This window comes from Mobula hypostoma, chromosome 28 (genome assembly GCF_963921235.1).
Source record: "Mobula hypostoma chromosome 28, sMobHyp1.1, whole genome shotgun sequence".
NCBI lineage: Eukaryota > Metazoa > Chordata > Chondrichthyes > Myliobatiformes > Myliobatidae > Mobula > Mobula hypostoma.
The window spans coordinates 36,465,371-36,481,541 of NC_086124.1; the positions used below are offsets into that span (position 1 = coordinate 36,465,371).

At 49.3% G+C, this 16,171-nt stretch overlaps 2 protein-coding genes across 4 annotated transcripts in view; one reads left to right on the plus strand and one right to left on the minus strand.

Moving 5' to 3' along the window:
• u2af2a (U2 small nuclear RNA auxiliary factor 2a) overlaps positions 1-8,569 on the plus strand; it is a 69,742-nt gene extending 61,173 nt beyond the window's left edge. For 2 of the 3 annotated variants that reach the window (XM_063035113.1, XM_063035111.1), the window contains exons 10-11: positions 6,668-6,916; positions 7,710-8,569. In XM_063035113.1, coding sequence (XP_062891183.1) covers positions 6,668-6,916; positions 7,710-7,844 — 384 coding nt within the window. In that variant the 3' untranslated portion in view covers positions 7,845-8,569. The remainder of the gene's footprint in view (positions 1-6,667; positions 6,917-7,709) is intronic. The other variant, XM_063035112.1, reaches the window with a different exon arrangement.
• Positions 8,570-8,705: 136 nt separating this feature from the next.
• epn1a (epsin 1a) overlaps positions 8,706-16,171 on the minus strand; it is an 80,778-nt gene continuing 73,312 nt past the window's right edge. Inside the window, exons 7-10 of the mRNA XM_063035110.1 lie at positions 13,238-13,417; positions 12,937-13,038; positions 12,506-12,718; positions 8,706-9,807 (exon numbers count right to left, since the gene is read on the minus strand). Of these exons, the coding sequence (XP_062891180.1) occupies positions 9,581-9,807; positions 12,506-12,718; positions 12,937-13,038; positions 13,238-13,417 (722 nt within the window). The 3' untranslated portion in view covers positions 8,706-9,580. The remainder of the gene's footprint in view (positions 9,808-12,505; positions 12,719-12,936; positions 13,039-13,237; positions 13,418-16,171) is intronic.

Below are 16,171 nucleotides of genomic sequence, written 5' to 3' on the forward strand. Positions count from 1 at the left end.
TCTCGGAGAACTGGCGAGTGGCTAATGTTGTGCCTCTATTTAAGAAGGGAGCAAGGAAAAATCCTGAGAACTGCAGACTGGAGAGTCTCACATCAGATGTAGGGAAATTTCTGGAGAAAATTCTAAGAGATAGGATATATGAGCATTTGGAAACCATGCCTAATTAGGAAGATCCAGCATTAGCCGTTTGACAAAGTCCCTCATTGGAGGCTAACCCAGAAGGTTAAGATGCACGGGATTGGCAGCCTGTTTGGATTGGGAACTGACTTGCACATACAGAAAGAGGGTAGTGGTTGAAGGGACGTCTGTCATTAGTGGAGATCCGCAGGGATCTGTGCCGGGTCCTCTGCTGTGTGTGAAGTATATAAATGACCCGAATGAAAATGTAGATGGGTCAGTTAGTAAGCTTGTGGATGATGTCAAGGTTGCTGGAGTTGTGGATAGTGTAGAAGACTGCCAAAGCAATATAGATGAATTATATATAGACACATCTGCTCTCACTCCATCCTCCCACCACCCCACTAGGAATAGGGTTCCTCTGGTCCTCACCTACCACCCCACCAGCCTCCGGGTCCAACATATTATTCTCCGTAACTTCCACCACCTCCAACACTAAGCACATCTTTCCCTCCCCTCCTCTCTCTGTTTTCCGCAGGGATCGCTCCCTACGCAACTCCCTTGTGCATTCGTCCCCCCCATCCTTCCCCACTGATCTCCCTCCTGGCACTTATCCTTGTAAACGGAACAAGTGCTACACATGCCCTTACACTTCCTCCCTCACCACCATTCAGCGCCCCAGACAGTCCTTCCAAGTGAGGCGACACTTCACCTGTGAGTCGGCTGGGGTGTTATACTGCGTCCGGTGCTCCCGATGTGGCCTTCTATATATTGGCGAGACCCGACGCAGACTGAGAGAGCGTTTCGCTGAACACCTACGCTCTGTCTGCCAGAGAAAGCAGGATCTCCCAGTGGCCACACATTTTAATTCCACGTCCCATTCCCATTCTGATATGTCTATCCACGGCCTCCTCGACTGTAAAGATGAAGCCACACTCAGGTTGGAGGAACAACACCTTATATTCCCTCTGGGTAGCCTCCAACCTGATGGCATGAACATTGACTTCTCTAACTTCTGCTAATGCCCCACCTCCCCCTCGTACCCCATCCGTTATTTATTTTTATACACACATTCTTTCTCTCAAACTCCTTTTTCTCCCTCTGTCCCTCTGAATGTACCTCTTGCCCGTCCTCTGGGTCCCCCCCACCCCTGTCTTTCTCCCCGGACCTCCTGTCCCATGATCCTCTCATATCCCCTTTGCCAATCAGCTGTCCAGCTCTTGGCTCCATCCCTCCCCCTCCTGTCTTCTCCTATCATTTTGCATCTCCCCTCCCCCTCCCACTTTCAAATCTCTTACTATCTCTTCCTTCAGTTAGTCCTGACGAAGGGTCTCGGCCCGAAACGTCAACTGTACCTCATCCTAGAGATGCTGCCTGGCCTGCTGCGTTCACCAGCAACTTTGATGTGTGTTGCTAGATGAATTGCAGATAGGGGCAGAGAAAGGGCAGGTAGAGTTTAACCCAGGTAAATATGAAGTGTTGCTGAGGAGAGCGATCTTGGGATCAAAATTCATAGCTCCTTGAAAGTGGCTACACAGGTCGATAAGGTGGTTAAGAAGGCTTGCGATACTTGCTTTTATTGATCGAGGCACTGAGTTCGAAGGTCAGCAGGTTATGTTGCAACTTTATAAAACTCTGGTTAGGCCAGAATTGCACACAGTTCTGGTCACCCCACCGTAGGGAGAATGTTGAGGGTTTGGAGAGGGTGCAGAGAAGGTTTACCAGGCTGCTGCCTGGTCTAGAGGGCATGTGAGGCTGGATAAACTTGTGTTGTTTTATCTGGAGCGGTGGAGACTGAGGGTTGACCTGATGGAGGTTTACAAGATTATGAGAGACACAGATACTGGACAGTGAGTATCTCCGTTTCACAGGGTTGAAACGTCTACTACCAGAGGACATGCATTGAAGGTTCAAGGGGGATGTGAGGGGTAAATTGTTTTACTCGGTGGTGGATGCCTGGAATGTGCTGCCTGGTATGGTAGAGGCAAATACGTTTGCGGGTTTTAAGATTCGTTTGGATAAGGAAGAGGGAGGGATATGGACATGGTAGGTAGGATGGATTAGTGTTTGGGTGGTGTTGATTTGCTCTTTAGACGATTGTGGGCAAATGGCCTGTTCCGGTGCTCTTCTATGTTCTAGTACAAGGGGGCATCATTTTAAGGTGATCAGAGGGAAGTATAGGGGGATGTCAGAGAGAGTTTTTTTTTACACTGAGAGTGTGGGTGCATGGAACTTTCTGCCGGGGTGGTAGTAGAGGCATGGATGACAGAAAAATAGAGGGCTATGTGGGAGAGAAGGGCCAGATTAATTTTGGAGTAGCCTGAATGGTTAGCATAACATTGGGCCGAAGGGCCTGTTCTCTGCTGTACTGTTCTGCATGTTTCCCTGAAGGTGGAGTCACAGGTAGACAGGAACCCCGGGGAGTTTAGTACAGCAGAGGGACCCAGGGGTACAGGGATATGGTTTCCCTGAGAGTGGAGTCACAGGTAAACAGGATGGTGAAGAAGGCGTTTGGCATTCTGGCCATCATCAGTCAGGCACTAAGTACAGGAGTTGACGTTATGTTGCATTTGCACGTTAGTGAGGCGGAACTTGGAGCATTGTGTTCAGTTCTGGTCGCTCTGCTGTAGGAAAGATACCATTGAGGAGGAAAGAGTGCAGAGGTGGTTTGAGAGGATGTTGTCGGGACTAGAGTTACCGAGAGAGGCTGGGACTTTATTCCTTGGAGTGTAGGAGACTGAGGGGTGACCTGACAGAGGTGTATAAAACCATGAGGGGCACAGATAGGGTGAATGTGCACAGTCTTTTTCCCCACGGGCGGGCAATCAAGAACCAGAGGGCCCAGGTTTGAGGGGAGAGGGAGTGGTGGGTCTATGGAATGAGCTGCTTTGCCCCTCATCTCTGTTCTGGAGAGACACCCTGTATTCTGAGACTGTGCCCTCTGGTCCCAAGTCCCTTTCCTGTTTGAAACTTTTGTTAGGCTGCGTTGATATGAAGCAGAGGTAGGCTACTTGGTCCATCAAGTCTGTTCCGCCATTTTATCATGGCGGATCCAATTCCCTCTCAGCCTCAATATCCTGCCTCCTCCATGTATCTCTTCATGCCCTGACTAATCAAGAATCAGCATTCCCTGGCTAAAGACATTCCTTCTCACCTGCGTTCTAAATGGACACCCCTCTATTCCGAGGCTGTGCCCCTCTGGTCCTAGACTCCCCACCATAGGAAACATCCTCTCCACATCCACTCTATCAAGGCCTTTCAACGTTCAATAAGTTTCAATGAGATCTCTCCCCACCCCCCCCCCCATCAGCTCTCCCCTCAGTCTGCACCGCTCCACAGAAAACAACTCAAATTTGTCCAACCTTTCCTTATAGCTTGTGCCCTCTAATCCAGGCAGCGTCCTGGTGAACCTCTAGTGCAGCCTCTCCAAAGCGCCCCCCCCCCACCCTTCCTGTAACGGGGAGACCAGAACTGCACTCAGTACTCCCAAATGTGGCCTGACCAGCTTTACGCATCTGGAAGGTGACTTCCCAACTCTTGTACCCAAAACCCCAACAGATGAAGACAAGCGACCCATATGCCTTCTTTACCACCCTGTCTACTTGTTCGGCTATTTTCAGGCTATTATGGACTTGGAGATACAGTGAAAATCTTGTTTTGCATACTGTTCATTCAGATCAGATCATTACACAGTGCATTGAGATAGAACAATGGAAAACAATAACAGAGTGCAGAATGAAGTATTACAGTTACAGAGAAAGGGCAGTGCAGGCAGACAATAAGCTGCAAGGGTCACGACGAGGTAGATTGTGAGGTCAAGAGTCCATCTTATCGTACTGGGGGACCGTTCAATAGTCTGATAACAGCGGGGTAGAAGCTGTCCTCGTACTGGGGGACCGTTCAATAGTCTGATAACATCGGGGTAGAAGCTGTCCTCGTACTGGGGGACCGTTCAAAAGTCTGATAACAGCAGGGTAGAAGCTGTCCTCGTACTGGGGGACTGATAACAGCGGGGTAGAAGCTGTCCTCGTACTGGGGGACTGTTCAATAGTCTGATAACAGTGGGGTAGAAGCTGTTCTCGAGCCTGGTGGGACGTGCTCTCAGGCTTTTGTATCTTCTGCCCAATGGGGGGGCGGGGGAGAGAGAATGTCCGTGTTGGTTGGGGAGTCTTTGATTATGCCAGCTGCTTTGCCAAGGGAGCGAGAAGGCACCTATTTAACCATAGCCTTAACATATAGACTCCTTATTGAGGACATCGGAATTAAACTTACATGCATATGCATTGTGTGCATTATATTGTTAAACTCTGAACTCTGCCCCAAGTTGTAATAGTGACTTCGAACTCGGAACAAGCCTGTTCTGCCCCATTACACACAAAACCAATTACTACTGACCCATATGCCTTTGACCTGTGTGTGTGTTGAGGGGGCCCCACACCATCACGATGAGAATGTACTGCTCCTTACAGACAACATTGCTGACGCAGCAGCAGTAATAGAACGATGCTAACTGTGCCAGTGATGGTCAGGGTACAGACTGGGTGATGTCTGTCTGGAGATGGTAATAGAACGATGCTAACTGTGCCAGTGATGGTCAGGGTACAGACTGGGTGATGTCTGTCTGGAGATGGTAATAGAACGATGCTAACTGTGCCAGTGATGGTCAGTGTACAGACTGGGTGTTGTCTGTGTGGAGATGGTAATAGAACGATGCTAACTGTGCCAGTGATGGTCAGTGTACAGACTGGGTGATGTCTGTGTGGAGATGGTAATAGAACGATGCTAACTGTGCCAGTGATGGTCAGTGTACAGACTGGGTGTTGTCTGGAGATGGTAATAGAACGATGCTAACTGTGCCAGTGATGGTCAGTGTACAGACTGGGTGATGTCTGTCTGGAGATGGTAATAGAACGATGCTAACTGTGCCAGTGATGGTCAGGGTACAGACTGGGTGTTGTCTGTCTGGAGATGGTAATAGAACGATGCTAACTGTGCCAGTGATGGTCAGGGTACAGACTGGGTATTGTCTGTGTGGAGATGGTAATAGAACGATGCTAACTGTGCCAGTGATGGTCAGGGTACAGACTGGGTGTTGTCTGGAGATGGTAATAGAACGATGCTAACTGTGCCAGTGATGGTCAGGGTACAGACTGGGTGATGTCTGTCTGGAGATGGTAATAGAACGATGCTAACTGTGCCAGTGATGGTCAGTGTACAGACTGGGTGATGTCTGTCTGGAGATGGTAATAGAACGATGCTAACTGTGCCAGTGATGGTCAGGGTACAGACTGGGTGTTGTCTGTCTGGAGATGGTAATAGAACGATGCTAACTGTGCCAGTGATGGTCAGGGTACAGACTGGGTATTGTCTGTGTGGAGATGGTAATAGAACGATGCTAACTGTGCCAGTGATGGTCAGGGTACAGACTGGGTGTTGTCTGGAGATGGTAATAGAACGATGCTAACTGTGCCAGTGATGGTCAGGGTACAGACTGGGTGATGTCTGTCTGGAGATGGTAATAGAACGATGCTAACTGTGCCAGTGGTGGTCAGGGTACAGACTGGGTGTTGTCTGTCTGGAGATGGTAATAGAACGATGCTAACTGTGCCAGTGATGGTCAGGGTACAGACTGGGTATTGTCTGTGTGGAGATGGTAATAGAACGATGCTAACTGTGCCAGTGATGGTCAGGGTACAGACTGGGTGTTGTCTGGAGATGGTAATAGAACGATGCTAACTGTGCCAGTGATGGTCAGGGTACAGACTGGGTGATGTCTGTCTGGAGATGGTAATAGAACGATGCTAACTGTGCCAGTGATGGTCAGTGTACAGACTGGGTGTTGTCTGTGTGGAGATGGTAATAGAACGATGCTAACTGTGCCAGTGATGGTCAGGGTACAGACTGGGTGTTGTCTGGAGATGGTAATAGAACGATGCTAACTGTGCCAGTGATGGTCAGGGTACAGACTGGGTGATGTCTGTCTGGAGATGGTAATAGAACGATGCTAACTGTGCCAGTGGTGGTCAGGGTACAGACTGGGTGTTGTCTGTCTGGAGATGGTAATAGAACGATGCTAACTGTGCCAGTGATGGTCAGGGTACAGACTGGGTATTGTCTGTGTGGAGATGGTAATAGAACGATGCTAACTGTGCCAGTGATGGTCAGGGTACAGACTGGGTGTTGTCTGGAGATGGTAATAGAACGATGCTAACTGTGCCAGTGATGGTCAGTGTACAGACTGGGTGTTGTCTGGAGATGGTAATAGAACGATGCTAACTGTGCCAGTGATGGTCAGTGTACAGACTGGGTGTTGTCTGGAGATGGTAATAGAACGATGCTAACTGTGCCAGTGATGGTCAGGGTACAGACTGGGTGTTGTCTGTGTGGTGAGAAGAGGTGTGGAGATGGTTTTTTGGGATGCTAAAATTTGGAAAACACTAACTTTTCTCACTTGCTCACTCTCTTCCCCACCCCACACCTGCCTTTTTGTCCTCTGTTTCCCACCACCCCCACCCTCCATTCCCTCCCCCCGCCCCCTCCTACCTCCCAGAACACAATAAACCAGACTCCAGTCACCCTCCAAGTGCCGGGGCTGGTGTCGACACAGGTACAGATGGCGGGCATGCCCACCGAGGTTCTGTGTCTCATGAACATGATCACGCCCGAGGAGCTCATTGACGATGAGGAGTACGAGGAGATCGTGGAGGACGTCCGCGAGGAGTGCAGCAAATATGGCGTGGTCAAGTCTATCGAGATCCCCCGGCCCATTGACGGCCTTGAGGTGCCGGGCTGTGGCAAGGTGAGTCTGCACGGCCTGTGTTCCCCCTCCACTGCATTCCCTCAGGGTCTCCACCCCTCCATCTGCTCATTGCCTGCCTCGGTGTGGATATTTTTGTTCAGGTTCCTCAATTATTGCCTCTCAAATCTTCCATAAGAAATAGCAGAATTACTCCATCCATCTCACTGAGTCTGTTCTGCCATTTTGATTTATTATCCCTCTCAACCCCATTCTCCCGCCTTCTCCCCCCTTCTCCCCATGATGCCCTGACTAATCAAGAACGTATCAACCTTTGCCTTAAATATACCTAATGACTGGGCCTTCACAGCCATTTGTGGCAACAAATTTCACCGATTCACCACCTCTGGTTAAAGAAATTCTTCTCCATCTCTTTTCTAAATGGACATGCACCTATTCGGAAGTTGTGCTTTCTGATTCTAGGCTCCCCCACTATAGGAAACATCCTCTCTCTCTAGACCTTTTAACATTCAATAAGATCTCTTCTCATTCTTTTAACTCCAGTGAGTATAAGCCCAGGGCCATCAAACACACTTTGGGTTAATAACACCTGATCTGTGTGCCAAACCATGTGTACGTGTCCCTAGCTAGTCTTTGGTTTTCTGAAATCCTATCCTTTACCGACATCTCCAGTGTTAACTGACAGGTGACTCATCATTCTGCAGTTTTAATCCTCCTTTTCCATTCTGAATACGGTTCTGCGGAGACCATGGTGCTGGACTCTGGAATGGAGAGGTGGGTGAGGCAGAATATCCTGATCTGATCTCTCCTGCATTTTTCTCCCCTCTACCTGCAGATCTTCGTGGAGTTTGTCTCGATCCTGGACTGCCAGAAAGCCATGCAGGGCCTGGCTGGCCGCAAGTTCGCCAACAGAGTGGTGGTGACCAAATACTGCGAGCCCGATTGCTACCATCGCCGCGATTTTTGGTAGATCCCCGACTTCTCCCCTCCCCTCCGTTACTGGCTCGAGTCACAGTCTGTCTGTCATTTTTGTAAGGATCTCCATCCTGCTTCTGTTAATACACCCCCCCCCATGATTGTCTCCCTCTCTATCCCCCCCTTCTCTCTCTCCCCATCTATTTTGTAAGCCATGTCGTGGGGGTAGAGGAGGGTGGGGGGAACTTCTGTGTGTAGCAGGCAGCCGAGGTTCTCCCAGTGCCCCCCCCCCCCAAATTGTCTGTGATTCGTTCCAGGTTGGGAAGTGGGAAGGAGGGAGCTGAGGGGTAGAAACCCAGTGTTAAAGCTGGGGATGTGGGGGAGTTTGTGGGGAGATCTGAGATTAAGGTGTTACATTTTCTTCACCCCTCTCTCTCTCCTCCCCCAGAGAGACATGTTCCTTTGGGACAGTGTCTCTTCTCCCCCCACAATAACCTGTACACCCTCAGCTGGCAAGGGGTCGTGGGAGAATGAGAGGAGGCGGGGTGCGAGATGTTGAAATGGCTGGGGGGGGGGTGGCGCAGAGCGAGGCAGAAGGGTGTGCGAAGGTGCGTTTTCTGTTTTTACTGATTCATAATAAAATCAACAATCTGTTTGAACTCTCCTTGTTTATGTCAGTGAGCAGCCTGCACAGCTCTGTGCGTGAGTGTGTGTCTGTGAGAGAGAGAGATAAAGGCGAGTCTCATCTTCCCCAGGTGTGAAAACTGTGCCCAGCAAGTTTGGTGTGTTGTTACTCTGTCAGCTCTCCCTCACCTGGGGCTTCAGTGCAGAAGTGTTCTGCAGCCTGTCGTAATGATTAACCCCACACACTCCCTCCCTATCTCTGTAACCCACGGCATGAGACACACACACTGTGTAGATATATATATATATTTATATTTATATATAGATTCTGATTTAATTAATTCTAAATTCCTTTTACATCACTGGATTTACCACAGACAAGTTTTTCATTGTTCTAGAAAAGGAATGGTGATCACAGCGAACTCCCTGCCGGAATCTCTCAACCGAAGGATCTCACCCCCCGCCCCCCGCGCGCGCACGATTATACAGACATGAAATGTTACACCCGGGTGCCACACGGCTCCCTGCCCTCTGTGGGCTTTTCTATGTAAATAGCATGTTGCAATGGTGCGCCATTACCACTGGCGAGGCTCACTCTGCCCCACCCACCTTTCAGGAAGGGATGGCCGGTGATTAAGTACACTGGGTCCCTTTTCAAACTTGCCCTCTGACCCTTGTCCACTTGCTGGCTGCCCTCTAACGCATGTTCCCTGCCGCCGTTCAACCCCAGAGAGGAAGGGGAGACAGCTGTGCTGTGGAAGACAGTGAAACCGGTGATCAATGTAGTTTGTCTGTTTGAACATGTTCTCACCCGTCACAATGAAATACTCTCCACATAGTCTTCGCTTCCTCATGAGGGAAGTGGGTGGGACTGCAGGGAGAGGGAGGTTGGAGGGGGGTGTTAAACCCGTGCGGGGCAGAGAGAATGGGAAGTTCATTAAACACGTTTAATCCCATTGCGGGTCCAACTCAGGGTTTCTAGCACCATTACCCCATCTGGGAGGGCTGTGGGAAAGATCCTCAGATTAGAAGGGGCAGGAGAGATGGGGGAGGGTGGGACCCCAGAACCCATGAGAGGAGGCCATAACTGGGTACAGAGGCTGATCCCCATAAAACCTCCTGCAATCTCTCACCCTCTGGTCCCGGATTCGGGGGGGTGGGTGCCAGTTATAGGAGGAAGGGGTTAGTGGTCCCGGCTGGGGGGTGCCCAAAGCCGTTCTGGGAGCCCAGCGCGGTGGGAGGGAGGCTGGTGGCAGGGGGCAGTGGGGCACCCACCAGGGGGGAGAGCGTGGGGGTGGGGACAGGGCTGGCCCTCAGCTGGTTCAGGGTCATAGCAGGGGTAGCAGTGGCTGTCGAACCAAAGGGGTTGGTGGAGGAGGCAGTGCTGGGACCTCCTGTAGGGTGGGAGAGAGACAGAAAAACCAGTTGTTAGATACAGCATTTCTTTACCCTTCCCACCAACCCCATATCACACAATTACAGAGTTCCCCACCTGTCTCCCCTCCATCTACCATTTTCCCAATCTAAGTCCTTATACAGATTCCATGCTTCTCCACTATCTTGTATCAACCACGAACCTGGCCACAAAGCCATCAATTGCCATATAACAAAACGAATCGGTCCCAACACAGACACCCTTGGAAAACCACTAGTCACCAGCAGCCAACTAGAAAAGCTCCCTTTATTGCCAATCAGCAACTGCTCTATCCATGCTGGAATCTTTCCTATAGTACAATAGGACTCTTGTCTTGTTAAGCAGCCTCGTTTGTGGCACCTTGTCAAAGGTCTCCTTAAAAATCTAAGTAAACAACTGATTCTCCTTGTTAGTTCCACAAAGAATTCCAACAGAATTGTCAGGCAAGGTATCCCCTTAAAGAAACCATGCTCCTCATTGACTCCAACATCTTGAGGTCACACTAAAATGCCTATTCCTTTCTTTCACTAAATTTCCTTTCTTCTGCCTCCCTCCCTTCTTAAAGAGATTAAATGTATTTGCAGTTTTCCAATCCTCAGGAACCATCCCAGAATCTAGTGATTTTTGAAAGATCATTACTAGTGCCTCCTCAGTCTCTTCAGCCACCTCTTTCAGAATCCTGGACCATTTGTTCTAGGTGACTAATCTACCTTCAGACCTTTCAACTTCCCAAGCACCTTCTTAGTAATATTCAATAGGTTTCAATGAGATCTCTCCTCATTCTAAATTCCAGCGAGTGGTGTCCCAAACACTCTTCATGGCCTTTCAGTCCTGGAATAATTTTCTTGACCCTTTGAACCCTTCCTCTTCACCGACTCGACCTGTAAGTTAACCTTTAGAGAAACCTGCACAAGGACCTCAGAGTTTTGAATTTCCTCTCCATTTAGAAAATAGCTTTACACTTTTATTCCTTCTCTCAAAGTGCATGACCACACACTTTCTGACACTGTATTCCATCTGCCACTTTTTGTCCATTCTCTGTCCCTCTGCAGCCTCTCTGCTTCCTCAATACTACCTGCCCCTCCATCTATCTTCATACCATCTGCAAACTCGGCCACAAATCATTAACATGCAAACTGAAAAGAAGCGATTCCAACACTGACCCCGGTGGAATACAAGCAGAAAAGACCCCCTTTATTCCCACTTTTGCTTCCTGCCAGTCTGCCAATCTTCTATCCATGGTAAAATAATTTTTCCAGTCCCCCAAAACCATTCCAGAAACTGCAGATTCTTGAAAGATCACTACTAATGCCTGCACAATCACTTCATCTACCTCTTTCAGAATCTGAGTTTTTTCCATTTGGTCCACTTGATTTATCAACCTTCAGACCTTTCAGTTTCCCAAGCACCTTAGTAATAGCAAGTTCACTCACTTCTGCCCCCAACACTCAAATTTCTGCCACACTGCTAGTATCTTTCACAGTGAAGACCACGCAAAAAAAAACTCATTAAATTTGCCCACCATTTCTTTGACCCCCATTACTACTTCTCCAGCATCATTTTCCAGCGGTTCAATATCCACTCCCGTTACTCTATACACCTGAAAGAAACTTTTAGTGTCCTCTATTGCCTAGCTTACCTTCAGATTTCATCGTTTTCCCTCTCTGGCTTTTTTAGTTGTCTTCCGTTGGTTCTTAAAAGCTTCCCAATCTTCTAACTTCCTTTAATCTTTGCTCTAGTGTGCCCTCTCTCTAGCTATTACGTTGGCATTGGCTTCTCATCAGCCATGGCTGTGTTACCTTTCCTCTGGGATGCATCTATCCTGTATCTTCTGACTTGCTCTCAGAAACTCCAGCAATAATATTACTGCTCTACTGTCATCCCTGCGAGTGCCCATTTAGCCAAATGCTCTCTCATGCCTCTGGAATTCCCTTCACTCCACTGTATTACTGATACTCTACTTTATCTTCTCTTTCTGCAGGTTGAATCACTGCCTCCTAGGGTTCCTAATCAAATTTGGTTTGTAAAGCACCCAATCCAGAATTGCCTTTGGCAGTGTGCTCAACCACAAGGTGCTCTTCAAAAGCCACCTTGTAGCCATTCTACAAATTCTAAAAAGCCATTTTGTAGGTGTTGTAGAAACTCACTCTATTTTGGGATTAGCACCAACTTGATTTTCCCAATCTACCTGCATATTGAAATCCTCCATGACTATCATAAAATTGCCCTTCTTACATGCATTTTCTTTCTCCTGTTGTAATTTGTTCCCCACTTCCTGGCTATTGTTTGGAGGTTTGCATATACCTCCCATCAGGGTCATAGTTTTTCAATTCTACCCACAAAAAAAATCACCTTCACCTTCCGATCCTATGTCACCTCTTTCTAAGGATTTTATTTCATTTTTTACCAGCAGAGTCACACCACCCTGCCTACTTGCCTGTCCTTTCGATACAATGCGTATCCTTAGACATTAAGCTCTCAAGATTTTTTTTCCAGCCATGTCATACTTGCTAATCTCTAACCGTGCTATAAGATTATCTAGCTTATTCCGTATACTGCATGCATTCCTGTATCCATCACCATTTTCATTTTTGCCCCCATGTCACCTAAAGTTAAATTGTAAACTTTTTGTCTCATTGTCCCCTCTCCCGCTCCCCATCCCTCTTGGCCCCTCCTACCTGAGTTCAGGAAAGGGTTGGAGACCCTAGGCGTGGGTTTGGACACCAGGGTGTCCAGGTTGACCAGGGCGGCGTTGGGTCCCAGGAACGACTCAGGGGTCCTGCGTGTGACGGGTGGAATGGTGCCCCCCTGGGTGCTAGGGAGGGCAGGGCCCAGTCCGCTCAGGTCCAACAGGTCTGGGCTGCTGGTCTCGGCTCGTGGCTGTGCTTCACCTAGGTGGGTAGGGACATGTCATCAGTGGGTGGGTGTCATGTCATATCACCACCCCCCCCACCTTCCTTCTCTCCCACAACCATGTAAAATGGATGGGAAGATCAAAACTGTCAGTGTGTCGTAACCCTTCTCCTCCTTTCCCCACCCACCACCCACAGGTCCAGCCCCACTCTGGGGTAGGGAGCAGTTTGGATGGGAGGTGTTGGGTGAATCCTACCTGCAACTGGCTCCACTCTCATGGCACTGCTCCGGAGAGAGTCAAACTCAGAGAAATCGTCTTGGATGGGGGAGGCCAGGAAGGGGTCAGAAGGGGGAAGACCTGGTGAAAAAATGGGGGTGGGGTGAGTCCACGGTTTAAAACCCCCTCCTCCTCCCATCTTCCTACTCTCTCCATTTTGCTTCCTTCCATTCCCCCACCTCACTTCCTCTCATTCCCTCCCTCCCTCCTCTAATCTCTCCAACATCCTGCTCACTGCCTCCCCCTCCCCCCCCTTACTTCTATCCCATCACTCCCCTACCTGTGCCCTGGACCATGGATGGAGGCGAGTTGCTGGGTGCCCAGGGGTCTTGCAGTGCCTGGGTATGGCCAGGCGGGCTGGCCGCTGGAATGGGGGCCCAGGGGTCTCCGGTGGGCACAGTGGCTGGTGCAGGGAGTGGGGCCCAGGTCTCAGAGGGAGGGGCAGCCGAGGGCGGTGCACCTGAGGAGCAAGAGAGATCACTGTCAAAATATAGTTCAGTTATGGATATGACAGAAAAATGGCAGACTGAGATTAAATCTGACAGGTGCAAGACACTCACAAGACTGAACCATTGGCTATTTATTCTCCATAGACTCTAATTCCAATCCCTATTCTGACATGTTGGTCTGTAGCCTCCTGTTATGGTATGACTTTTACCCTTCCATCTTCTATTCCCCACTCTAGCCTCTCACCTCTTTGCCACCCCCACCCATGCTCTTCTCACTTCTTTCTCTTATCAGATTCTTTCTTCACCAGTCCTTTACCTTTTCCGCCGATCACCTCCCAGCTGCTTACTTCATCTTGCTGCTCCCCTCCCTACCACCCAGCCGGCTGCAACTATCACCTTTCAACTTGTCCTCTTTCTCTTCCCCCCCACCCCAACCTTCCTGTGGCATCTGCCTCCTTTCTTTCCAGTCTTAGTCCAAAATATCAACTGTTGATTCCTCTCAGTAGATGTTGCCTGACCTGCTGAGTTTCTCCAGCATTTTGTGTGTGTTGCTGTGGATTTCCAGCATCTGCAGAATCCTGTGTTTAGAATTCACCAGACGATGGTGAATCTGTGGATGACTGTGCAGGCCAAGTTATTGGGTATATTTAAAGCAGAGGTTGATAGGTTCTTGATTAAAACAACAGGAATTCTGCAGATGCTGGAAATTCAAGCAACATACATCAAAGTTGCTGGTGAACGCAGCAGGCCAGGCAGCATCTATAGGAAGAGGCGCAGTCGACGTTTCAGGCCGAGACCCTTCGTCAGGACTAACTGAAGGAAGAGTGAGTAAGGGATTTGAAAGCTGGAGGGGGAGGGGGAGATGCAAAATGATAGGAGAAGACAGGAGGGGGAGGGATAGAGCCAAGAGCTGGACAGGTGATAGGCAAAAGGGGATACGAGAGGATCATGGGACAGGAGGTCCGGGAAGAAAGACGGGGGGGGGGTGTGACCCAGAGGATGGGCAAGAGGTATATTCAGAGGGACAGAGGGAGAAAAAGGAGAGTGAGAGAAAGAATGTGTGCATTAAAAAGAGTAACAGATGGGGTACGAGGGGGAGGTGGGGCCTAGCGGAAGTTAGAGAAGTCAATGTTCATGCCATCAGGTTGGAGGCTACCCATACGGAATATAAGGTGTTGTTCCTCCAACCTGAGTGTGGCTTCATCTTTACAGTAGAGGAGGCCGTGGATAGACATGTCAGAATGGGAATGGGATGTGGAATTAAAATGTGTGGCCACTGGGAGATCCTGCTTTCTCTGGCGGACAGAGCGTAGATGTTCAGCAAAACGGTCTCCCAGTCTGCGTCGGGTCTCACCAATATATAAAAGGCCACATCGGGAGCACCGGACGCAGTATATCACCCCAGTCGACTCACAGGTGAAGTGATGCCTCACCTGGAAGGACTGTTTGGGGCCCTGAATGGTGGTAAGGGAGGAAGTGTAAGGGCATGTGTAGCACTTGTTCCGCTTACACGGATAAGTGCCAGGAGGGAGATCAGTGGGGAGGGATGGGGGGGACACGAATGGACAAGGGAGTTGTGTAGGGAGCGATCCCTGCAGGTTCTTGATTAGTCAGGGTATCAAAGGTTATGGGAAGAAAGCAAGAGAATGGGATTGAGAAGGATAATAAATCTGACTTGATGTGCTAAATGGCCTAATTCTCAGCAGAGGTCAGACAGATTTGAGTTGTTTTCTCTGGAGTGCCAGAGGCTGAGGAGGGATGTAATAGGTGTGTATAAGATTACAAGAGGCACAGACTGATGATACTTTTCTCTCCAGGATGGATATGTCTAACTCCACAGGGCAGAGGGGGGAAGGTTCGAAGGAGATGTGGGTGGCTGGAATGTGTTGCCGGGGTGGTGATGGAGATGGAATATGATAGAGGCTCTATGGATGGGGGGGGGGTGGGAGAGAAGGACACGAGATTTAGTTTACTTCAGTGTTGTGTCTGGGACAAATGTTGCAGGGTAAAGGGCCTGTAGTGTGTTCTATTGATCTGTGTTCAGTCAAAAGTACAGAAACAGGCCCATCTGCTCTGAACCGAACAATACTCCTGTCCCAAGTCCGTCTTGACTGCCTGTTTGCCCCGGATCCCTCAAACCCAGGGATTCTCAACCTTTCTTATGCCATGGAACTCTGCCATTAACCCCAGGTTGGGAACCCCTATTCTAAACTTCCCTATCTGAACCTGTCCAAATGCCTTTTAAATGTTGTTAATGTACCTGCCTCAGTTGGGGAGTGTTGTAGAACAGAGACCCAAGGGTACAGGGACATGGTTCCCTGAAAGTGGAGTCACGGGTATACTGGGACCCAGGGGAGTGTTGTAGATCAGAGGGACCCTGGGGTACAGGGACATATTTCCCTGGAAGTGGAGTCACGGGTAGACAGGGCAGTGAAGAAGGTGTTTGCCACGCTGGCCTTCATCAATCAGGGCACTGAGTACAGGAGTTGGGACGTTATGTTACAGTTGTACAAGACATTGGTGAGTTCGCACTTGGAGTATTGTGTTCAGTCTGGTCATCCTGCTTATAGGAAAGTGCCATTAACCTGGAATTCAGAGCTGGAGTCCCAAAGGCGGTCCTATGTTGAGTTCAGCGCTGATTGGCAACTCCTGCATTGTCACTGGTGCCAGCTGTGTCAGTCTCTGTTGTTCCTTTGGATTCATCAGCTGTGTGGTCAACATCTTGCTCTCCAGATTGTACTGCCCTGGCTTGTGTTACCACGTAG